Raw genomic sequence first — 27,583 nt, 5'->3', positions numbered from 1 at the left:
AATATATTTACTGGGTGCCTCACATTTATATTGGCAATGTTTATTGAGATAACGTTTGATATCGCATGAGAATCACCTGGGGCTCATTTTCATTCGATACTTTCACTGAGGCAGATTTCACTTGTTTATCATCAATTGAATGGTGATTATCTGTGACCCACGATGAAACGTGAGGTAATCAACAATCTTAATCGACAAATATCAATAATTATTAACTTAATGATAATCAGGTAAGAATCAGTGTTATAAATTACTATTTCGTTGAATGGTATATGGTGCCGGAGAAATTGCCTATTGAAATCCCGACAACCATAATCCCGACTATATCAAAATTCCGACAACCATAATTTGTTTGGTCTAGTTTAGGAATGTCTGCCCCCTCAAAGAGTTAAATCCAAATATAATTTTATTCATATATAGTTTAAATAGTTTCGAATTTGATTTTTAAAATTAACATTGTTATTGTATCATCAACCAGATGAATTATATATTTGTTTATTAGGCATTTTGATAGAGATATTATGTATGTTTCTTTTGCACCACTCAAATGGATACCATACATCCATACTGAATGCATGCCAAAATGTTTGACTTTCGTCCATTTCGGCAGATCTTAAGTGATATGCACGGATTTCATTTAATAAACTGATATTCTCTAATGTTTAATTCCTATAGTTCATATATTTTTTCCCTGCATTTAATCATTCTTATCCGATGTCAGATTTGTATATCATCAGTGAATGTTACATTCGTAAGTTGCTAGTTTTAGGAATATTGTATGCAAGTTATAATAGAGTTCGTAAAAAAATCTCGATCTATTATTTTTTTCCTGAAACATTCTATTATACAGATATAATTTGATTATTTTATATGGCAAGTTCTTATTTAACTTGTGTAATCGAGGTGTCACACTTTGTCTAATAATTGCGTCTTATACCGAGCTGAATTTTTATTTTTATGATCTTGGTTGATGTTAATTTAATTTACTTGCTTTCAAGTATAATCTCATACACTATTTATAAGTTGCAATCAATTTGCGGTTAAAATAAATAAGTAAATAAATTTATATTGTCATATATTTGTTAACTTACCATAAGATTTAATTAAATTGATCGAGAGTGAAGTAATAAATTGGGTTATTGTTGAGTTGTTCATCTATAAGACAATTATACCGCCAACAAATTTATTTAATGTCATTAGTGTCGCAAATCACAGGAAGTAGTATTATTTTATCTTTAAGTCTATTGTGTAATATCTATCAAAATGTATATATTATTAGGTTAAATATAGATGTATCTATAGATATATAATTGTATTTCTAACTAAATTGTTTAACAGCAGTGTTGGTTTATAATTAGAATTTTTTTTAATGAACTTCTTTTTTTGAGAGATATTCAATTATGAATTTGTAATTATGTAATTCAAGTTATCGAGGTTGCGAAAATTCTCGAACTTAATTCTGATATTTTTATGACAAGGATGTTGAATAGAAACATTTTTTTTTCTGTGACTATATTTATTACATAAGGAAATCGTAACTTCGCAACTTCCTTTTGTGGATTTTGCAAACTTCCTATTTCTCTTCCTCGGCATCGAAGGAGAGAATACTGTTGCTTCTGCAAAATTTCCTATTAACCTTTCAGCGTTCAAATTAGAAATTTTTGCACAAATTGGCATATTTCAAAATAATAGTCAATTATAGTAATAAGGTTTGTAATAATCGAATCTAAAATCTCAGTTGACTCGATCAGCGGAAAAATCCGTAGAGAGCTGGATTCTCCGGCAGGAACAACCGACGGTCGATCTTATCGAGTTACGTAACGAGGCGTTACCCAACCCAGACGGCGTGATTTTTTTGCTTTGCATCGACGTTTTCCACTTGCGGTGGGAATTTTCTTTGCACTCTAATTGTTTGGACCGCGGTGAAAGTGCATCATCGACGAATTCTCTGTCTTTACGTCTAAAATGAACAATATCGATGTTATCGTTAATTCGGGTCAGTTTGCGCTCCTGATTAGTGCAATGTAACTTTGAAAAAAAAGAGAACTTTTTAAAACGTTTCATCATGAATCGCCTTGAGATGTAAATCATGAAATTAAAATGGATCATCTCGCCTTTATTTTTAATCATCGGCGCAGAAATAAAAAAAAAGCGCACAGAAGAAACACGATCGAAAGGAATCTTGAATCAAACAATCTGAACTCCCGTCGGTATTATTAATTATTCCATGGCTGTTGCAGTCTTCTCGCGACATTGAACCAATCGGATTCTTCTTCCTTTTTAAAATTGTTATTGGATCAAGGATGAATATGTTGTATACATACATACGTATAAGACTTTAGCTTAATTTTGAGATGTCTCAAGTGGAACAGTAAAAGTGAAGATAAATGAAGTAATCCTTGTAATTCGTGATTGTGGATCTCTCAAAAAAATATAAAACTAATGAGAGCATACCGTACAATATTTGATCCCCTTTTTTTTGTTGCTAATCACGATTTTAAAGTTACCTCATACATTGTAAGAGTTTCTGAGAATGAGCATTAATTAACTAAAATTGGTCTGAGTCATTTCACTTTTGCTTTTTGAATCCATTCGACTAGGAAATTATTGCTTCCATTTCATAGATTAAAATGCAATATTATTATAAATGTTATATAATCGATTTAGTCTTGAAACATTCTTCTATATAGAATATATTAATGAATCTATTATTAACTACTATTAGTATTGAGGTAGCATTTATGATTATTTGTTTTAATATTTTATTCATTATATTAGTTAGAAAAAAAGTGTTAATCACTCATCCGAGTTGCTTAACTTTCTTATGCTGTAAAATATGTATGACTTCCACCTTGTGTTTGTTTTCTTTATAATTCTTAGAACTTGCCACTTTCTTCTGTTAATATTTGATTCAGATAGTTAATGAAGCTCATAAATATATTCTAAAATTATGCTTGGCATATATTGAACAGTATTATATAAATTATTCGATGCTTTTGAATTACTTTTTTCATACTAATGTCCATTGTTATTCTTCATTAAATTTGTTTATTATGTAGGTTCATATAAATTTGTTTTATTGTTAATTAGAAAATAAACTATCAACTAAGGACTATATAATATAAATAATATTAAATATTATTATAACATATATAGATTTATGTAATTCATAATACGACATAACTTGTATAATCCGGCTTCGATCAGTCCGGTTTGAAAATTTCACAACAAAAAAATTATAATTGAACAAAATACAAATGTAGTTTTAAAATATTCCAAGATTTTGCACCATGCGAGGTATTGCTGTATTTCTTTGAGATAAAATATTTTTCAATAGAAATTTGAAAGCGAATATAGAAGTAGATAGTAAGATATTAATGTTGTATATAATGTTAATTTCTTATCTCAATATAATATCGTTAAACTACATTGTTATCATAAAAGATTAAAGAAAGCGAAACAATATATAATATATATTCGACCTTTTTTGGGTCATGGACAAATCTTCACTTTCTGTCGCAAAACCAGACGTTGTTTTTATAGTCTTTCCTTTTCTTTTGTATTGGAATTTTTGAAATTCCAAGGCGTGGCACGGAAAATCATATCTAGAACGTAAACGAAAACACAGATTTTAGGATGTTTTTATCTAATTTAAGACGCCTACGAATCGAAGAAATGGCCAATTAACAAGACAGATTTGCATGAAAAGAATATAATTAGTAAATAAATTTAATATATGCACCAAAAAAACATTGATTTTCTTTCTGTGATATACTTTTTTATGCACAACTTTCCAACTCTGGAGAATTAAATTAGGACTAAAAAAATAGCTATTAGATTGTTTTCTAAATTAGATTATTATATAAAAATAAATCGTTCGGTTTTAGCAATAATTTATTCAGATAAAATTTTATTATGAAGTTTAATGTACTCAATTTTATATCTGTTAGTTCATATATAATAGTTGGAAATATGATTATTTTTTGTCAGTTTTTATTTACAATCTATTCAGCTGAACATTTATTAAATCGGTTTGCTGTTGACATTAGGAAGTCGCTGCCCAGTGTCACCATTCAGTGATGCTTTTATATAATATTGGTTTATTTATTCTTTACTTAAATCTAAATTGAAAATCGAATGGCTTAAAGCTCTTTAATCTTCTTGTTGTCACGCCATTGTCGAGAAGGTTGACAGCCAACGGGTTCGTATGCGAATCAAGCCTGTTCGTGAAATCTTTAGCAACCTCTTCCACTATTTTTATTACAAAGTCCTGGTGAAGTCTCTTGTTGGTGATGTACTATAGTGCAGCCGCGAATATTCTAATACATTTATATTGAAATACTTGGATTTCGATATAATTGGATACCGAACGTTCAGACTGGTTTTAATATTACTTTGTAATAGTAACTTGTTGCTAGTAACTTGTTCTCCAAAGTCATCTGAGAATTTGCGCGCAGCAGCCAATACATCTTTCTAAATTTTATTTCTAGTTGTTCACGTTTTGCCTGGATATGGCCCTTCCAAGTCAGTCTCGTGCCCAGGTGCATTCCCAAGAATCTCACCATTGATGCTGGAACTATTTTGTTGTAGAGTTTGACTGGGGGACAGGTGTTGTTTTAAGGTTAAAGTAACTTGCACCGATTTCGACTGGTTTATACCAATTCGCCATTTCTTGAACAATATCTCGAGCAGATTGAGCTCTTCTTGAAGGTGTTGAGATGCAATTATGGGACTTTTGTCTGATTCCATGATTGCTGTGTCATCTGCAAATGTTGCCATTTTTGTTTTATCTGTTGTTGGTATAGAAATATGATGATATAAACATCTTTTTCTGATTATTAAAAATCTATATCCTTCGGAATATCAAAGAATATGGCTATACATTAAATAGAAATATTATTACTTCTATTTTTTTCTATTTCCATTATATAATTTTCCACAATTTTTTTTGTATACAAGAAGAAAACTATAAGATTTCTTTATATTAGATATTATCATGATAAACGTGTCATAAAAGACTAAAATGCTTATTTAAAAAAATCTTATTTGAGAATAATAGAATGATCAATTCCGCAAAGGGCTATTGACCATAAGGCTATCTGTCTAAATTCACCAATAATGATTTAATTAAATTGTAACCAAAGAAATAATTTACGTATTGGTGAACATAATTTTATAATTAGGTGATAATATCAACAGATTAGATGTAATAATTGATCCTAGTATGGAAATAAAGAAACTTCTATCGATGCACGAAATATAAATTAATATAACAGAAGGTGTGCATTCGCTTGTCAAGTTTAAGAACAAAATTTCACCTTCTTTTAAAGCAAACATTCGTTTTCTTTCTCTTACTATTGAAGTCAGTGTATTGCGTTTCAGGCGTAACAATTGACAAAAGTGTAAAAGTTCAAGTGAAAGTTATATGCGTTTATTTTTTTGTAACTGTAATTATTATTGTATGTTCCACACATCACTTAATTGACGAAAGTATAATCGTGGTATTCCTTTATTTTATTTTGGATACAACATTTTTTTTCAAGAGTTGTTTACATCCTTGACATGTATCTGCATATAGACACGTTACTCGCAGATTGTTAAAAAAATACGACAATAATTTAGTGATTATAAAGAAATACCACGGATGATTAGTCCAAACAATAAACGATTATATGAAATGCAATAAATCGTTTTGGAATTTCATGATGCGTAGGCGAATTAGAAGGATGAACACACAATGGTATAATCATATTGTTATACTTTTTTTTGCTGTTCTTATTTATTCCACGGACTACTTAACTGCCGTTCATCCGACAGCGGCAATTTGTTCTATATTTGTCGATGCATCCTTGAATACTTAATAGATTTGCGAAGAATAAAAGTCAATGGTGTTCGAACAATGTAATGAAGAATTACGTAAAGTGGAAACAACAGAAACGCTTCCATTAAATGCAGCAAACGACGATAATTATAGCTTATTACTGCCAATATCTACACAATTTTATCAGCTTTTGTCCCCAATTTTCTTTACATCACAATACTTGTTTTATGCGTCAGATAACAACATCATTGTGTGAGTAATTGTTTAATTAATTTATTCATTTTACACCTTTTTTTGCTTTCGTTTTCTGTAATCATAGACTAGGAAAGCTGGAATTACAATGGAATGGGAGACATTTGTCAATTTTATCACATGATTATACCGAGGACAGAATATATAAATTTTACATAATTAAGCAAAATATATGAAAATCTTATTTTCTATTTAACTGATTTATTTTTCATTCATTATTTATTTTAGAGAAATTGTATTAGAACTCTTAAGGAAAAAAAAAAAACATTGCATTTATATGCAGTAAATCATTAACTAGGCTCTTAGAAGTAAACGAGAAAATGCTGTCACTTTCGATTTTTTTTTACGTTGACTTTCATTTAAATCTATTGATTAGAAGCAGATGTTAGATTTTAATGAATATCTAATATTTGCAAATAAGTATTTAAATAATCAGTAATTGAATTTATATTATAATCACTTTCGAATTTAGGATGGTAAAGTAATTCTTATAAATAATGACAACATTTATTGATGTATAAACATAAATTATTATAAATATGAAAATTTCTAAACTAAAAAAAATGTCATATCTTATTTCAGTCACTTCTTAACTAGGATACATTACAGAATGTTCATAGCTTTTTCAAAGAAAGAAAAGTTTTATTAGATAATGACAAACTTTTTTCTAAATAAGTATAATTTTTACTAACAAAATAAAACTGGAAAGAATAAAAGCTTTAATTGTTAATATTTTTTTCGACAAAAAATTATTTAATTTAATCTTAATTTTATTTGTCTTCGTTGCAGCAAGGTTTTCTTGTCTCGTCATATTTTGGTATGACTGTAGTTTTATTTCGATAGCTTCAACAATCATTTTACTAATTTCAGGAAACGAAAAGCATGTTTTTTCCTTGATTTAAAATACATAGACCTTCTTCAACATCGGAAGTGTTCTCATGAAGTCCTTGAGAAGCTTGAATTTATGTGTATATTTTTCTTATATATATACACATAAATTGGAGATTACAACAAATTGATATCAATCTTATTACTTTCCCGTAATTTGTATATTAATAATAATTATTATGAGTAAGAAATACTTTATGTTATAAATTGTTTTTAACTTGGCCCAAAAAACCTATAGTTATTAATCTATAATCATAATCTATATAATAATTTAATTTTCACCTAACAAAATAAACAGTATACTTTTAATTTTCTATTTATTTATGCACAGTGCATTTTATAGTCTAGATAATTCGCGCAGTTTAATTATCGTTCGAGGATTTCTATTTTTTACGTACGCGATACAATTCCATGCATCCAGTTTAGATACGTACTTCAATTTTATATGGTAATGTGTTGCGTGCTTTGAACACAAATACAATCATTCGTAACTAAATATGTATTATGTATTTGTTTTTCAATGTTGAGAAGTGGATACAATATATAATAATTTAAAATTCTGAAACATAATTCACATTTGTAAAATAAACTTTATTAGATTAATATCTATATGAATAAGACATAGGTTTGATTTAATCTAATTGTTTTAATAAATGTAAAAAAAATTGAAGTTACAGCGCATAAGCTATTATAAATCTAGGTAGTTAGTAAATATTAAATATTTTCTAAAATATTATAAAGAATAGTGTACGTTTCTAAATCTCAAAACAATGAGTAAAAGATATTATCATATAGATCCATACATTTTATATATTAATAGAATTATTTGATATTAAATATCATACAAATTTGGATGAATTTCTAAAGAAAATTATTATTTTTATATATTTTACTTACATTTATTCTAAATACTATCTATTTAGATCTTTTTCAATGCTTATTTAATGGTTTTTATTTATTTTTATTAAGATTCGAATTATATTCAAATTTTATTAATTATAACTAACATTTATTGAAAACTTAAAAATATATAGTTTTTTCATCTATATTATTTTTTTAGTATTACAATAATTGAATAGTAAAAAGATTGGGTTTTCCGATACTTCGTTTTTTTTTTCAGGAAAATTGAAAGTCAAGTCTTTTATAAATTAGCATATATATTTATTTATTTATTTATGTATATATCATTATAATCCAAAACCTTTCTCTTTAACGCAACTGATTAATGATTACACTTTCTTAGATTTTCTCAAGTTTTTTCAAATCATATAATATGGACATAATTTTGAATAAATCTGTTATTAAATCGATATCATTTTAAAAACTTAATTATCGAAATTCGATATTTTGTGAAAAGATCGCATGCGTTGAATAAGTGTTGTAATTGGTAACCGCAATATTGAATGTATTTGAAATGAAGGTAATATTCAGATAGCAGTCGGTAAATACCATACATAGAATTTTCCAAATATGGTATAATTTCAAATTAGCAATCTTCATGGGATATAAAGCTACAAAGAATCGTTATGAATACTCTATGGAATTCGAGCTTAGATAGTTACATTATATATAATTATTACGGAATAATACACATTGATTTAATATATAATTAGCGTCAATCAGTCAAGTTTATTAATCAAGCAATGAATAAAATATTTTGTATTACGTCTATATTTATTTAAATATTTACGTTAAGAAGACATGGTTAGAAGTAATAAGATGTGTATTTTTTTTTACACATATTTGAAATTTCATATATTTGCTTGATTTTAATAGAACTCACTAAAGTATTGTAATAATAAATAATTTTCTATTAATATTTATATTTTATTATCAAATAATTCAAATTTTTTTTTTTTGCTAGAAGTAAATGCTTTAGATTTGTAAGGTTAACATGGACTTAATTTCAATTTCTATAGATTTCTACGTTAATTATGACTATTTATTTGTGGCAACTATAGTTTACAACAGAGTTTCTTAACCCAAAAGTGATTTGCATTAAACGTTGTCAAAATGACAGCTGTCATCTTATGTCAAAGATAGAAACTTGTATGGTTAATATACAACGAAAATTTTCCTTATCGAAAAGATAACATTTCTTGACTTATTTTCAATTTCTATAGATTTCTACGTTAATTATGATTATTTATTTGTGGCATCTATAGTCAATAACAGACTTGCTTAACCCAAAATTGGGTCGCATTAAATTTTTAATAGAATGCCAAATGACAGCTGTCATCTTGTGTCAACTACAACTACAAACAAATATATTCGATATCGCGAAGCAAAGAGGTTGAGAAATGCTGGTCTATAATGATGGGTTTAAGTATATTTTCTTTAGTACAGCAAAAAAAAAAGGATTTTTTTCTGCTATTTGTAAATCAATATTGTTTTTGAAAGTAATTTCTTTATTTCTCTCTAGAAATATACAATGCTTCTAATATATTATTAATTATTTTTTATTCCAAGATAATCCACAATAATAAAAACAATGTTAACTGTAAATAAAAGATTATACAAAATTCGGTCAATAGGCATTAAGGCCAAGATAATTCGATAAATATCCATATTATTAGAGATTTATATCAAGGTTATTGTTTTAGTATTTCTTTACATAATGAATACAAATATGATTAATAAGCACTTCCCTCCATTATAAAAAAGACTCCATGCGATTTAAATACATTAAGAAGCACTTTCTTCAATTGTATCTGCAGTTAATTAAATTACAGATTAAAATCTTTATGCAACACGCGGAGAGTAAGCAAACACTGTTTAGTTTATCAGTTAATATACAATGAATTTCTTATTTCTAGAACGAAAAGAATTTATTTAATATTTACAGTAAAACCTCGCATAGCACGGATTTGATCAGTCCGGATTCACTATAATTCTGTTTGAAAATTTCGAAAGAAACTACATTCGATTTTTCTTACAATAAATGTTGTTATGAATAAATCCTAATAATTTGATTTAAATTTTTAGTATTAATTTTTACGTTTATTTATAACAGTACTACAGATCATAATAATTTGATATCAGCACTAAAAAAAAACAGTTAGTTCAACATTTATTGCTTTCGATTTTAAACATATGGTGTGATCTGATTTAGTAGCTACGATGTTCCAAATTCTCCACTCCTACAAAAATATTTATTTGTTTACAAATTACTAGGTGTATCTCAAAAAAAGTAGTTTATACGTTTTGTGTTGATTATACACTTATTTTAAATGACTTAATTTTAGAATGCTACAAGAAATGATAAACAATATGAATACAGTCAGAAAGAATGGAGGATTTATCCTTATAATTAAATTGGCCTGGTTGCGCATCGATCCTTGGAACCAAGTAAGGCATCTCAGCCAGTGTCAAGGCAGTTTCGAAAAAGCCTCAGATGATGATGTAACGATGCTGCACATTTGATGGAGATGATCGATTGAAGAGCAGATATAAAACACAGGCTGCAATTTCGATTATCGAGACTTGTGCAAACTCTCACGTTTCATATTTCCATTTTTCGGTTTGTACACTCTCGAAATATCATATGTAATTGTTCATTTCATATGAATGTGCTACGCCTAAATGAAATCATTCCCATGTATATAAATTGCTAGTTGAGAAATGCAATTAAGTTTACACATTGAACGTTGCGTGGCCATCCATTGAGAAGCACGCCTTGTACAAAAGGAAAAAAATAAAATATTGCGAACAATTGAAGTAACAAAGTGTTTATATGAAGTTTTCACATTATTTTTTCTCCGTGAAGCAGGAATTTTCATGGAACGAATAAAATAATGATGCTGTTTTCATATTGAAATTATCTTTTTTAAAGCATAGGAAATAATAATATTACAGTATTATTCATTGTTGCTTTTCTGAATATTATTCTTATTTGCTAGAAATTTGTTCTATTTATGTTACTTTCTTTAAAATTTCAATTTTGATAATAGGTGTAACAGATGATAAATTTGTTACTTTATATATGTTAATTCTTTAATATATTCTAAACTTAACAAAATTATTCATAACTCCAATTCTCTAATATTGAATACTTATTTTAATTAATCAATATTATAAATCTTCCATTATATCAATAATCAATTTATCAATATTATACTCAATAAAATAATATAAGTGAATACTGTTAAGTTTTCCATCTGTAAGACTATTGATTGTAGATAAAAATCGTGTATGTTAAAAAACTATATTGTATTTAACAATTAAATAATCTTCATAAATATCGTAATGGGTTGAATGAATCCATGTTGTTTTTGCATTTTTTTTATAGTAAATTTTAACAAAATTGAATTAGACTGTCATAAAAGATGTATTAGTTGCAAATTCTATACTATAAACAAATTTTCAATAAGATTTGCATACCAATATATGATTAATTTATTCTGTAAGTATCTTCAAAAAGGGGAATTTTTGTATTATAAAAACAAAGAGAAATCATCACATTTAAACATAATTCATCTTAGAAACAGATATATTTATTATACATTACCTCTTTCATCTATGAAGAATAAACGTTAAAAGATGATATTACGTTTTGCATTAGACGAATTTTCGATTTTTTTTTTCGAAAACTTTTATTAAACAGTCAACTTACTTTCAAAATATTAATGATTATTTTCTTTTTCAGGCAATAGCGTTTTTTGCTCCGTCTTTGTCTTCATTTTATTTATCTAAAGCTAAATCTTCCACTGAAAAAACATCATTTTTTGCATGAAACTTCATTTCTAATTTCTTAAATGTTAATGCGTTCTTCTACAACTTTTGCCGCCATTTAAGATTTCGTTAGTGTCTTCTTTCCAAGAAATATGAATTTTGACAATTAGGGACTTCGCAATATGTGAAGTATCTGTAACCGAGGTACTGCTGTATATCATTATCGAATATTATCACTGTATTCAATTACATTACTATTTGAGAAAATATTTAATTATCTAATATATAAAGATTTTTTTTGTACAAGTAATAATTCAACGTAAAAATATAACATTTGTTAGTTAACTAGATTTGATAATTATTTATGCTGACATATGTGAAGATCACATTAAAGTAGCGAGTGTCTTCGATTGGATGAGGAATGTTTATATAAATAAGTAAAATGAGGACAATACTCGTAGCAAAACTATCAATACGAAAATTGATGGCATTGTACAAGCGAATGCACAAATCAAAGTTGCTTCAATGCTTTCAAGTGATTTACTAAAGTAGTTCAAAACTTAATGGCACTTAAAATAAATTAAACAGCAATCATTTGTTTTCTATTCTCGCAGTTCAAATATATAATTAATATACAATTAATTTATCTTTATTTATTCATTATAATTTATAACAATAATAACTACAAAAAATCAGTTATTTTTGCTTCCTGGTTCAACCTGTTTTTATTATCACCAACTGTCACTGCTTTTACCTATTATTACGTAGTACAACTGAATTAATATTACTAATTAATAAAATATGCAAACAAATCATATATAACGTTTTAAAAAACTGCTTCCTAATGGGGAATGAAAAAATAATTTCGAGTCGATTCGTAAGAAAGAATATTAAAAACGGAATCAAATATATTCGTCATTGAATGTAGTATGTTTTCCAAATGTTCAATGTTTTATGTCAAAAAATGCAAGAATGTTCCAAACATTAAACTTAATTGTGCAACAATCATTAATAAACAAGTATTTAATTTTTATAACACAATGAAATTATCTTTTCATTGATTTATTGTATTTTTATAGGGAAAATTGCACAATATAAATTCTATATTAATTGGAAATAGTTTTGCATAAAACTAGCCGTGTCATATCTACATATAGTGTTCCTATTGTACAACTCATTGGATTTGTTTCCCATCACAATTTCCTGCCATAAGTTGTTCTCGGATACTAAATCTCTTCCTGCTAAAAGCAACAAAAATACACAACACTTTCGTCTTTTAAAGACAATGGCATCCGATAAGTCAAATACTTTAGCGTCCCAAGTATTTTGAGCGCAATGTCTGTCTACCATAAGAGGTAGAAAGTAACAGATTTCGAACTTCCTGTTAAGAAATATCAACTAATACTGTATGCACAGCAATCGATAATTAGTCTATGCATGAAATTATGAATTCAAAACAAACACGGCGCGACGTCCAAGAAGAAAGTTCGCGTGCTTTACTTTAACAATGCCTACTTTTTTTCCAAGTTCAAAGCGAAAATATTATTTCTGCAATATAATCCAATACAATATTTAAATTACTTAATTTCATTACTTAGTTAGTCATTCGGATGAAATTACTATTTTCATTATTTTTTAAGAGAAAAGTATAACGCTTAATTATACCATCAATAGAATTTCTCCTAGTTTTATGTCGAAAGTAATTATTTCGTTTAATAGTGAACAGATTATTTGCGTATCAAATGGACGTAGTGCAAATATTTCGAAGAAAGTTCCAATGCAAATTCCTTCAAGAAGTAACAGTTTCTTCGTTTTTATCTGTAATCGCAGGATTAAATCTTCTGCAAAAACAAACTTTCAACGCAGAACGTGACATCCTGTCATCATGAATAGCAAAAGTTTTTGCTTCTTGGACTATTAAAATCACATGTGTATACCTAAAAAATATTTATATTAAAACATCTATACAATTATTATTCGCGTTTTAATTAATAATATTGCTATTTTCTAATTTATTTTTTCTTATAAATAAAACGAATTTTCTGAAAAATATTAAACTGTTACTAATTGTTCAATCTATGAATTGACTTATTTTTTAAATAATTTGTGATGTGACATGTGTCACCATGTGTCAAAGTAAACTGGTGAAAAAGTGTAGCAATTGCGTCGCAGTACAACTACAAACAAATAAGTTGGGTCATTTCTGCCGCATGCTGAGAAATACTGTTATAGGATACACATAAAAACATTTGAAATTTAACCAAAATAATAAGTTTTGAGATAGATTTACATTGAGATTTGATTTACTGAATATTTACTAAAAAATATCATTCTTATTTTCTATATTTATGGTAAACATGTTTATTATTAACGTTATATACGTATTATTGATAGTTTATATAATGAATGAAGGATATTCTGGTCGTAAAGCTTTGTGCTTTGTGCAATTATTGGTCCAACCTAAAATTTCAACATAAAGGAAGCTGCACAATTAGAACATTACCATTAAAGTAATTTCCGTTCCACGGTTTTTCTCTGCCCTTAGTTTTTATAAAAATTGAAACAATTTGAAGAAAGATTAGATCACCAAAACTATTGTAAATGTAACACAAAAATTCTTATCAAAATTAATATAGTATTTTCTTATTGTGCAGATTATTTTTAAAGTCCGCGGTTAATCCTATTTCAAACAGTCCAGGGTATTGGCGGAACCGATTACCAACACTATGCGAGGTATTGCTGTATATATTGATTAGTGATGATTATTATTTATATATATATATAGCAATACCTCGCATAGTATGGCTTCTAGTATTTTCTACCAGTATTCGTAATAGTCTGATTTGTACATTTGAAAACAAACTTAAAATCAATGATAATAGCACCACAATGTTAGATAAATAATTGTTCAAACCTTAATTATTGTTTTACAGAGATAATAATATTTATTTGAAATAATTACATGTTGCAATAATTCGTATTTTTTTACTTCACACTTTTTGACTGTAAATATTTAAATAACTGTTACATCTAATATTAAAAAAAATGTGAATTTAAATTTAAAACAATAAAAAAATTATTATTCTCTCTATTGAAATTTATTACTGAACCAAAAATAATACATGTTAATTAAATTAAGTTTTTTTAAGTTCTCACTTTACTAATTCCCAGAATTATTGTAATGAAGAAATTAGTGAACTCGGGAACTACCAGAATTAATCTAAAGTAAATTATACTATAATTGTTAGCGTATCAGGAAAGAAAGTAGTTTCTAACCGTGGCTAGAAAAATACAAGTATTGTTTCACATCACAATGCGCAGTTTCGGCAAATTTAGAAATAATGTCTTAATTGCATCTCTCCATCGCGGATGCGAAAACAGATAAATCTTCTTGAGACTTCGCAATCCTCCGACGAGTCTCAAAAAAAGAGGGAAAAAAAAAATATAAGAAGTCTCTCTTGCTTGGTTAATTTTTTATATATGCTCCATTCAGGAAAATCGACATAAGTAGCAAAACACGAGTCGAGTTGCTCAACGGATTTGAGATTAAAATAAGAAAAAAAATAAACAATTACGCAAAAAAAATATTTATAAGGTAAGTTTGAAGTTGGATCTTATTATTCGAATGCTCATTTTCAGTTTAATCGTGTCACAAACGTCGGTAATCACTTTCTAATTTTGCATTTTATTTATTTTTTTATTACGAATTTAATATTTATTACCTAATGAACGCTAGTTTTGCTTACATTACAATACTTATAATGAAATAATAGCAAAAAAAATATTTGTTTAATACAAATTTAACATTGAGTATAAATGATAACTAGTTTTATGTATTGCTATACTTTTTGATAAAACAATTGCAAAAAAAAGACGCGAAAAATATTCAGGTTTTGTACATGCATAGTTTAAATGTTGAATGAAACTTAATGAATAAACATTCGTATGTTTGATATCGTTTAACGGTTCCTCATGATATATTTGTCCAACAAAACCTTGCTTTCTATTTATTAATAAACATGAATTAAAGGTAAATTCAGAATGACGAATTTGCATCGAATTTATCTTCTGTGGAAAGTTTGCTATTCAATGATATTTTCGCAATCTAAATTATTATCACGTTAATTTTCTTAATTGGTTATCGAATGTGATCAATTATAAAAATCATTTGAATCTTAAAATCTGAAAATTATGTGAAAGTCGTTGTGTTAATGATTTATTTAAACTTTAATGTATGGATAATTTTCTTACAAATTCTGCATGGAAGATAGTAACAATGTTGCAATATTGAAAATATCAACATTCCTTAGATTTTTTTTGAAAGCATTTGTATGTTTTCTTCTTATACACCAAGAATCATTGGCATATATAAGTATATGTGCAAATTTACAGAGAAAACAACTTAACATTTAATTAAAACAATTCTCTTGGAAATATCAAAAAAAGATAAGTTAAATACATAATAATGAGTTTTCTTTTTATTGAAATTATTTTCATTAAAAAATATCGCAATGATTTATTTGATGTATATTGAAATAAAAATACAATTAACTTGCAAATTTAAATGTATTTATGAACTCTTCGTGGAAGCAACAATGTTGTAATATTGAAAATAACGTTCCTTAGATTTTATGAAAGCGTTCATTTATTTTCTTCTTCTACACCTTCATTAAGTACGTATTTGTAACCAACGTAATTTAACATTTGATAATAACAATCGTTATGGGAATCAAAACAAAATTAGCATTTTCTTTTTTACTCGCGATTTTCAATTATATTTGTTAATTAATTTGGTCTTAATGATATAATTAATTAAATTAAATAAATAATTCACTTACAAATTTAAATGTAGTTATGAAGTCTTAGTAGAATGAACACTATACTATGTTGTAAGAATAATTGCATATTTATATACATCATAAATTGACATTTAATTGAAACAATCGTTATGGAAACTGCTCAAAATATATCTTCGTAAGAAAATTTTGTCTTTTTATTAATATAATACAATAAATGAAATATCAAGATAACTTACTTGCAATTTTAAATGTATTTATGAAGTCTTCGCGGAAGAGTGTTATGTAGCAATATTAAGAATATTAACATTTCTATTTTCTGCATTTATTTATTTTCATCTTCTACGCAACTCTTCTTCAGTATATGCATATGTATAAACGACACAATTAAACATCTCAATGGAAAACAAATTTCAATTATTTTTTAATTTAATTTATATATTTAATAAAATCAAATAAAAAAATAAAATAAAATTTACTTACAAATTTGAATGTGTTCATGAACTCTTCGTAGAAACAACACTTTTTCAATAGATTTTCTGAAAGCGTTCATTTATTTTATTAAGTGAAAATTTCTAAACTTCAGAATTTGACATTTGATTAAAACAATTACTTACAAATATGTTTAATAACTTTTTATAGACAAATAAACAATTACTTATGTTGTAATATTAAGAATATCAACATTTCATAGATTTTCTGAAAGCATTTTTTTATTTTCTTCTTTTACACAACCCATTATCAGTAATTACCTATTTGTATATATAATTTAACATTTAATTAAAACAATGGTTATGAAAATACCAAAAAAGGTAAGAATTGAACGTTTTTGTTTAATGTGATTTATGGTATATTAGTAATATACAATTAGAGGAAGATTCTACACATTATAGAAAGTGAATGTCTACATGCGTGCGCTTCAACTCCATACATATTTTTTTAATATATTAAATTCGTTTGTCTCGGCGTGTTGCAACTTGGTTGAAGAATCCCGTTCTTCACTTACTTTCGATTACATGTAAAATTCATATTATTGTTGAAATAAACTTGGTGAGTTATCGAGAGATAGTGATAGTAGTGCTGAGCCGGTGAGGCTTGATTTGGTACTCCCCACTAGAGGAAGAAGAGGATGAGGCTGATCCGATGGGACTCCTTCGTGAGGGGCAAAGAGGATTATGTAGGTTAGCAGACGTGGGGATGTAGGCCGGCTATATACACGCCGCAAAACACCAACAAGTCAGTAGTATTCCCAAAGAGTGGAGTGCTTCAAGACACTCATCCAAACACACACAAAAAAAACAACAAACTTTCCCTGCGTTTAATATTTCTGTTTTCGTTCCGATCTTAATTTCCTAACGAGGTGAGTGAGTGTTATCGTGAACTATTTATTTCTTTGTCAATATAATTATTAAAACTTTTTATGAAAATCAGTAGAATATATTTTTGTTTTTGTTATTTTCTGGTTACGATCATGAACTCGAAATACGTGTAATTAATTGCAATTTACTGCTTTTTAAATTATTGTGATTGTCTGGCATTCTTTCACTCGTACAGTATAATTATATATTCAAATTTTCAAATGCATTCGTTTCACATCTGGAACAAGTATAGGATTTTAATATGGCGTGTAATTTGCGGTGCTCGTTGCATTTCAGAATATTTCATTTAAAACTGCTTCTTTACTCACGTAGAACATAAAATGCATGCAAATCTAAAAATAAGAAAATTTGCCTTAACAATTTTTTTTTAAAACTAATTAAAATAATGTAAACATAATGTATAAACATTATTAATAACACAATATAATATATTATACTCAAATAATAATTAATTAGAAATGTACATATTTGGTATTACTTGAATGAAAGAAAGTAATAAACAAAAAATCATTAATTCACAGTATTAAAACGCAGCAACAATTAATATGTAAATTACATAATTTAAACTTAAATTTATATTTCTAATGCAATGATTCTCATTTATAAAGAATTTATAAAAAATATATAAATAAATAGAATTTCCCTAAAATTATTTAATAATTATCTTAAATACTTTCATATTTAGTTATATTTAATTTGAGGGAAAACATATGTATATTATTTTAATATAAAATTTTGAAACACAAACAATTGCACTTATTTTATTTTGAAAAACATGAATTAAATATTTATGTATATTTAAAATTATTTTAATATATTAGCATTATATTTACTCAAAAGTATTATTTTATTCGACTCTATAAAACGTGATTGTGCAACTGTCTACTAAATTGAAATACCGTATGATATACGAGTATCATAAATTGAAATAAGTATCAAATTATTCCATAGAAAATGTATAAATGCATTTGAAATCATTTTGATGATTCATATAACTGTTTATTTATATTTTAATGTATATATATATTATTAATTATTTTAGTTTAGGCAGAAAAATGTCTCTTTTGTATATGTATTTTTATTAAAATTTTATATAATAATAGTTTGTTCACTGATTGTACATAATACAACTTGTTTACAATTACGTTTTATTACTTTTCTAATAAATGTTTAAAAAGAATATAATTGTTCATTAGAATTTTGAGATTATATGTTTTTTCATAAACAAAGTTAATTTAAATTCTATTCTGTTTTGCAGACATGTGTTTCTTTGACATTTGTTGCTTTATTCACGGTTTTGGTATTAAGCAAACGCAATATCAATGTACAGTTCTAAGCTTTTAAATACACAACAAAAACTGTATTAGCATGTATATGCGTAATATAATATTAACAACGGTTACGTTTTAGAATGCAGATTTTAGAATTTGTCGAATAATTTAGATAACAACTATGATTTTTTTTTATTTCCACTTTGGTCTATGTGATTCAGTTTATTGCAATTTATTTGATTGTTCCGTTCATTCATCGATTGAATGCTGACCGGGTCAACAGTTCTGCGGCCGAGCCCAAAAAAAATAAACGGCCGATGTGTGGTCATGCATTGAAAAAAATGGATTGCGTCCGTGAAAAGAATGTTTAAAAAGTGTGCCAAACCCACCGAAATAAATAGAGAACAAATGAAATAACTAAATATTGTGTTCGAAGGAAAGTTGCCAAAAGAAGAAATCGTTCAATGATCATCGATTTATGTAAATGAGATAAAAAATGAGAGATAGAAAGAGATGACAATGGTTGGATACATATTTGTTTAACACGGGGACTTTCCTTTAAAGAAAACAAAGGTAACGTGATGGAGAGAAGAACAAATGCATGTTTCCTGGTTACCCAACTGGAGGATACACAACTTCTGTGAATCTGTTCTGCATTAATCATAGTTACGTAAGGGAATAGAAGGAAAAGGTTGTTGCTGCTGTTGTTTTGTTTATATTTCGTGGGAGAGGATGCTTGTATTTCGTATTGCGATTGCGAAATATGCCTTCTGGTTCTCGTGTTCCAGTTTTTTTTATGAAATTTTGTCCAGGCCGCGATGCGAACGGCAATTATAATAAACATAATAACAGTATTCATTAATTAATTACTTCTTTTTCTACACATGAATAAATGTGAAGTTAAAGTTGCGCTACTCATAATTATCTGATAATCTTGCGTTAAAGCTATTACGAATTGCTGTAAATTTTCATTAAAATTTCCTACGTATGTAGGTAAAATGAAGTAACATATTTTCCTGCGATTAAATGCAGAAGATTTCACTTACATAAAAAAATATCCCAAATTATGTTTTGATGCGAAATAAATGACAATATTATTTTCGCAGTTTGCATCCCATCTTCTTTTTCTTTGTTGGAAGCATTAATATTTTCATAACTTTCTACATTAAAGTGGGACATTATTTATTTATAAGTCTTCCAAAAAAATGATGAGATGTATTGAATTCGTTAAAACGATCTTGCGAAATCTGTTTGTGGTTATTGAAGCATGTAATTCGGGATGTATAGTTGTTGTGAGATGAAGTTGCGTCAGCGGTAAAAATCCATTTCATATAAAAATTTAATTGGGAATTGCGAGAAATATGTTTTTTTTTATTGAACTCGGTGGAAAATGTCATGACACAATTCAGCTGCACGTGAACAAAGTAAATAAACATTTCCTTTTTATGTGTGTGTATATACAGGTACATTTAACTCTTTTTATATAACATTAATTACATTCGAAATGTGTTTAATCCTTATGCAATAACGGAGAATCGATCACTTTAGAAATGAAGAAACCAATGAGGTTAGGCAAGACGCATCCAACGATCTCACGGAGATTCATTTCGTTTATGAATATTAACTTTTACTTTTTTTTTCTTGCTCGTTTAATAATAGATGTATAGGCTTTAAATCATTATTAACTAGCAATAATGAAGCGTCATTAAATAACAACAAATGTAACATAATTATTACCTTGCAAACATGTACATGGAAATGACGTAACTGTGCATGATTACTTCTTCAATGAATATAGTAAAGAAAACATTTGCACTTCTACTAAATTATTTAAACTTTTAGTCAAAATGTTTATATAGTTATCTATATACTTGCAAAAAAAAGCAAGATATTAATCATTTGCCGTTATAAGTATCAAATAATTAAAAGTTAATCAAAATAAATTCAATTATGGGTTTTTGCTTGATTTCTTCATTGCTCGCTTTAAGTATAAATTATTTGTTACGTCCTACTTAAAGTTCGAATAACTCCAAGAATTATTTATTTTTCTGGACATTTCATGCATTATCATGTATTCAAGGTTTGATTAAATATATTTTATATTGAAAATTGTTGACTCTTCTAATTCAACTTTTAAATATAACGTCATATTTAAAAGAAACATAATTTGACTATATCTATTTGAAAAATAATTATTCAAAAAGTCTTAAGAACATAATCAAAGTTATTTAAATATGATTTGCTTTGATTTAATTAAATATAAACTAGTGTAATTATAAAATAATTGATAAAAATATCATACATTGCTTAGAAATTAAATAATAATGTGTATATTTAAATACTTCATGTTGGATAACATAGATAACGTATGTTAAAATATAGGATATCTGAATAAATATGAAGAAACCATCCATTGAATGCATAAGATGATTAAGGATCATCAAAATAACTATCAATTGGTATAAAATGGATTTCTTATTTTTTAATGCTTCGATTATAATAATTAATTGAATGGTTTCTTCATGTAGTAATTTCAATTATAATGTATATGTTATTGGTTTGTGTTGTTCAATATGCCTATAGTAACTGAGGATTCGCATTTCAATTGAATTGAAATGCTTTGAAAAAAAAAATCTCAATCACGTTTTTATGTGTCTATTTTTATTTGAATCCGGTATCGATTTGAGGGAATACGACAACGTGATTTTTTTATTTCAATGCCAAGTGAAGGATTTGAAGAAGCCTACTATACTATAACAACAATATTTCGCGTGGATTTCAGTTTCAAAACATTTCGTAATGCTTTTAAATGAATATCAAATTAGGTGATGGCATGTACGTGTTGCATAAATTATTCCAACTTATCCTGGTACCTCCATGAAAAGAAAACCGCGCACGGATTGGCGCGATTCGGCTCTCTCATCCGCAACAGTTCTTTCGCTACCAGCTGTGTGTTTAGAAGGGTGGATTGTGTGTCAAGAATGATGATGTGTCTGACGTTCGATTGTCCTGGATTATGTTTCCTTCCAGATCTGGGTCAACTGTTGACCCGAGGCTCGGTCGGTCCTCTTTTACGGTCAGAGAGCCGAAGATGGCCACAGAACGACCCATCGGCCGATAGACAGACGGATAGTCACATCATCACAAATCGATCGATCGAGTTGCATCAGATTATGGCAATTATGTAGACGTATAAGTAATTGGGACCGCCGTGGCCCTGGAATAGTTTCGCATTTTCAAAAGAGGAAACGCTTCGAATAAATTTGCATGTTTTCTATTTCGTTTAGGCATTCCGACCCCGACAAGTTCATTGTCTCGGCCTGAGTTCTAGGTCAATGTTGTGACTAAAAAGTAATCAACCTGCGACGCGTATCGATACATAATCCGCAAGGACATATTTGTTGTGCTGGTTTAGTTTCAAAACCTCACACCTCTTCCGTCTATTAGCGCTTTCCGTGGAAGAAAAACGGCAACCAGTCGCAGAAAGAATGAAAGAAAGAAGAAAAAACGTGCAAAGCACCTGCATATTTTCGAGAATTCTCATTTTGCACGACGACGTGTGCAGCGGGTAATACGTAACGATTGTTTTCGGCGTTGCGCAAGACGGTCTCGTCGATCATTAAAGTCGAGCGCATTCACTTGATGGTCCACATTTTCCTACTGCACTGATGAGAAGCTTCCTTGTTGGTTTACCTAAATGCCAACTACTTTACTAAGGCACAATCGCGCCTGAAATTAAGCGGAGAAGAAAAGAGAATGCAGAAAAAGACAAACACCAGCACGAAATAACAGATTTCAACATTCGAGATTCTTCAAGCTTCCTGGTTTTATTTGTAACATCGCGTACTCTTACTTGCATCCACTAATTATTAACTTAATCCATCATTACTTCACATGATGTGCATTTCGTTTATATTCCAAATACGGCTGCAATCATTATAAAACTTACGCAATACACATGAAAACGTTAATTTGAATTTTCAAAATAATCATTTTATTAATAATAATAAAATTTTTAATATCTGATTTTTTTTCTCTTTACTTATAAAGATGAATACAGTAAAAATATTAATATTATTACTATTTAATTAATCTATTTATTCAGAAAGTAATATCCAATAGAAAATAACATTATTTAATTGCAATAATGATATAAAAATGAAATCTTTAAACCTAATACATAATATTTTATAAGAAACGATATATTTTATTTATATATAATTAAAACATCAATTGATGTTCAATTAACTGACTTTCTAATAATTAACTGCAGATGCAAGTCATTATACACTATCTAAGAATCTTAAAATTTCATCTCTATATAGTTCTTTCTAAAATTCTAGTGCAGTGTTCTTATATTAAATTGTTAGTTTCTTGCTATTACTAATTTATTATACTGTTATTAAACTGAACAGTAACTCCTGTTTACATATTGAATGCCTACTTATAAGTTAATTTGAAATATGTTAAAAGCTTGTCACTAACTTAAGTGACGGACTATTATTGTGCCTTTTCACACCTGAAATGTAGATGACTTGCATATAATATATTTTAACATCTTGTTCCACTAATTTGTTCTTTTCATGTAACAATTTACACAACAAGTATTAACTGTTACATCATGCTTTGCATTTATAATAAAAAGAACTATTTAAAACACTAATATTGTTTTAAAATTCTATAAAGTTAATATTATTTACAGAATTACATATGACGCAATGCTTCTTAGAAAAATAAAATTTCCAATGAATCAAGGTTATATTACACTTCACTGTATTAGTTCATATTTTATAAGCCTGTTTATTTTGTTATGTCAAAATTATATAAAAAGAACTATGATAAAAATTATCCTCAATTTTTTATTTTTTAGTATTCATTATTTGTTGTTTATTTGGGGTAAAGGTCTAAAAACAGAAGAAGGCTTCTGATTTTTTTTTTCTAAATTACTGTTTTTCATATGAGTTTCATTCTATCAAAATATCTAGAACTCTTTAAAAAGTTAATGCTGTTCAGTGGGAAAACTAAATTTAATAAAAGTACATTATTAAAATGATTACAGGTTAAAAAAACTTTGAATTAAAAAATTATATTTTCACCGAGGTGAATTCGAATTTTGTGTATTTAAAGAATATAAAGGAAGATCACTAATTTATTTACTCTTATATGTACATTCTATTACTATAAATCAAAATTTCTCTTCGAAATATGAATGAATATCTATACTTGTCAAAGAAAATCCTTATTTAGATAGCGGTAATTTCAGTTAACATTTCCATCGTGACATTTAAATATTAAACTGAGATGCGAGAGAAGTAAATGTACTCTCGCGAAGCAGTGAAATTCGCCGGGTTTATCCCCACAGGGCTTTTCCTGGTGAGGCGTTCCAAACCTACTTACTTACAAAACCGAAGCAATAAACTTTAACTATTCCATCGAAATGAAATTTCATTTAGCAATGTCTTTCTTTTTCCGCAGATTCAAGATGATGCGCCAACTCGCGCTCCTTATTTTCGGAGCCGCCATGGTTATGGCCCAAAGGAGATTAGCACTTCCAGATCCAAGAAGCTGTGCAAATAGTAAGTTACAGTAAAATCTTAAATTTAATACACAATCAAGGACAAAGCTCATTTCTGATAAACGCACATAATTTTTCTCGATTTGATTTGAAAATGCATAAAACTTTTTTAATAAAACTTATTTTTTATTTGAAAAAAAAAAACTATAATGTTAAATATTACTGTGAGTACAATTTGTACTTCATTAATTAATGTAGTGATTGTTATCCACGCAAATGTCCGTAGATTTCTAAAGATAATGAAGTAGCTATTTGATTAAATATTTAAAACTAAGAAGAGGTATTTTCTCTTCGTACACTTGTTATTACGTGATTTCATTCTTCTTTAGAAAACCGCCCGTGAGAGACTTAATTGTTCGTGTGGAAAGTGAAACTCATTTATGGATTGAACGAGACATAAGCTATGTAACGAAATCAAGTGTTTCGGTGTTTTCACACGTGATTTAACTCAATTAAATCGTCGAAGTTTGAGGGCATTGAGCAACAGAGTTTTTGGTCGTAATGAGCGATGCTGAAAAATGCTAAGTGATAGAATTGTTAAATTTAATGTTACCGTGTTAAAAAAACTTTCTAAGTAATTTCAATACGTTCGGGACACGTTTGGAATACGTTAAACAATCAATAAAATTACAATAGAAAGTTGCATGCATTTCTTCTTCAATTTCGTAAAATAAATGTTTCCATTAGTTTCTCGTATAGATTTTTTTATATTCAGAATAAACGTAATAAAAATAATAAAAGTAACTCCATCTATCCATTCACTTGATACTAAAATTGATGTACACGGATTACATCTTTATTTGCATTTTCAATTAAAATATTTCAATAGGTAACATCGATATAGGAATAATAAAAGTAACTCCATCTTTCCATTCACTTATACTGATGTACAAGGATTACACCTCAATTTGCATTTTCAATTTAAATGTTTCTTATTTCGAGAATCATTAAAGTAACTCCATCTATCCATTCACTTTATACTAAAATTGATGTACGTGGATTTCGCAATGATATGTGAAGAAATCATTGCTCAAATGCTATCCTTGACATGTGCAATATTTATTACATTTGCGTTCAATTTGCAAATGGCACGATGATCGCCGATGCGCGAAACAATTGGTCAAATTCCATAAATGCCTCGTTTGCAAAATACTTCAATTAGCATATCGTTTAGAAATGAATAAAATTTGCGTTAACGATGCATTGAACCTCTTCTATTTTTTTTAAGGGGTACGTCATGCGACCTACAGGGATGCCCGTGGTGTCACCCATTCTTACTTCTTCAGTTGGGAACATCAAGCTACCAAGGGATTGGACGTAGATTGGTTAGATGCTCGTAACATCTGCAGGAGACATTGCATGGATGCCGTGTCTTTGGAGACACCGCAGGAGAACGAATTCGTGAAGCAGCGCATCGCCAGAGGAAACGTGCGCTACATCTGGACTTCCGGCAGGAAATGTAACTTCGCAGGATGCGACAGGGCCGATCTTCAACCAGCCAACATCAACGGATGGTTCTGGTCCGGATCCGGAGCCAAGATTGGACCAACCACCCAAAGGAACACCGGCGATTGGAGCCACACCGGAGGATATGGACAACAACAACCTGATAACAGAGAAGCCGCTCAGGTAAAGTGCATTATTTGAATAAAAAAAAAACTTAAATTCAATCCCATTTCCGCTTCGCACAAAAAAAATATTTGAACTTGACTAACAGTCACTGACCTAGAGATCTTATAAAACAGGTTTTTTTTAATTTAACAAATTTAAACTGTTATACGCCTGCGGTTTTTTCTCCGTCGTTCCGATGCTTGCCGATCATTGCACCCCAAATCCATGACTAATCCATTTTTATAATTTGATTTCTATGTTACTACTTTTTTTAGGGCAATGATGAATCTTGCTTATCCATTTTGAACAACTTCTACAATGACGGACTCAAATGGCACGATGTCGCTTGTCACCACGTCAAGCCTTTCGTCTGCGAAGACAGCGAGGAACTCTTGAACTTCGTTGCTAACCGCAACCCAGGAATCCGTCTATAAATCATCAACTCCGAATCATCTGAAGAAGAGCAAATTAATAATGATTAGGATTAAGTTTGTGGCATTTTTTTATACATATATTTATTTCCGCATGTGAATAATTCGCTTCAATCTACGTCTTTCTTCTGATTTTTTTTTCTTGTATAGAGTAGAAGAATATTGGATATAAAAAAAAGATTATATGAAATTATGTACCTCTCATATTATTTTATAACTTAAATTATATTTAAATATATTATTTTTATTTATAACTCTTGCCTTGTTCATTTTATTGCCCACTTTTGTGCATTTTGATGACGATCCAAGTCAATCTAAAAATATAGCCTCATTCTAAGAATAAAGTTTCTGAAGCAGGTGGTTTTCCATTTTGCAGTCGCGTCTCAACATTTTCAATTGTTGAAAATATATACAGATTTTTAAAATATTTATTAGACAAAATATTCATCATCAATGAAAATATCAAAACGCTAAATTTGTCAAACACATTTTCTAGCTTAAAATTGAGACCAATAACATTATTATTCTTCATAAATTAGCTTTTTTTAGGCAAAAAGTTATTGTTTTTTATAATACATACTTATTTATTTCTATATTTTTACACATATATTGAGTAAACATTGACTAAATACTTATTTTCATTTATTTAAACATATTTATTGGTTATAATTAATTTATAATCAAACAATAATTATGGAAATAACAAAAAAAATATAGATTTTTATCACTGTCTAATTATATTTCAATCAAAAAGTAAAACTTATAGAAATGCTATGAACAGTTATTATCTTTCAAGATAAATTTATCATCCCATTGTACATTTCTTTAAAATATTACAAACAAAAATATATACACTGATAAAATACTGATAAATATATTTATAGTCAT

General features: G+C 28.0%; 1 protein-coding gene across 2 annotated transcripts; it reads left to right on the top strand.

Annotated features, from left to right (window-relative positions):
- The first annotated feature begins 3 nt into the window (after window positions 1-3).
- LOC108564802 lies at window positions 4-26,883 on the top strand. Of its 2 annotated transcripts, none has more exons than XM_017923943.1 (4): window positions 4-230; window positions 24,554-24,654; window positions 25,882-26,282; window positions 26,540-26,883. In XM_017923943.1, the coding sequence occupies exons 1-4, from the start codon at window positions 163-165 to the stop codon at window positions 26,696-26,698; spliced, it is 729 nt and encodes a 242-aa protein (XP_017779432.1). In that variant the 5' UTR covers window positions 4-162; the 3' UTR covers window positions 26,699-26,883. The 2 variants fall into 2 exon arrangements, with proteins under 2 accessions (XP_017779432.1, XP_017779434.1); XM_017923945.1 differs by lacking the exon at window positions 4-230 and adding an exon at window positions 17,413-17,788 and having other exon boundaries at window positions 26,540-26,698.
- The last annotated feature ends 700 nt before the right edge of the window (window positions 26,884-27,583 follow it).

Source organism: Nicrophorus vespilloides, unplaced genomic scaffold (genome assembly GCF_001412225.1).
Source record: "Nicrophorus vespilloides isolate i.1.1-1 unplaced genomic scaffold, Nicve_v1.0, whole genome shotgun sequence".
Taxonomy (NCBI): Eukaryota; Metazoa; Arthropoda; class Insecta; order Coleoptera; family Silphidae; genus Nicrophorus; species Nicrophorus vespilloides.
This window is presented reverse-complemented; position numbering and strand designations above follow the sequence as displayed.

Bases quoted from the DNA above. Each gene is read 5' to 3' on its own strand.
- LOC108564802 (XM_017923943.1), top strand. From the start codon at position 163: ATGAAACGTGAGGTAATCAACAATCTTAATCGACAAATATCAATAATT. The intron at 231-24,553 runs GTAAGAATCAGT...CTTTTTCCGCAG, and splicing joins ATTAACTTAATGATAATCAG to ATTCAAGATGATGCGCCAAC. The intron at 24,655-25,881 runs GTAAGTTACAGT...ATTTTTTTTAAG, and splicing joins TCCAAGAAGCTGTGCAAATA to GGGTACGTCATGCGACCTAC.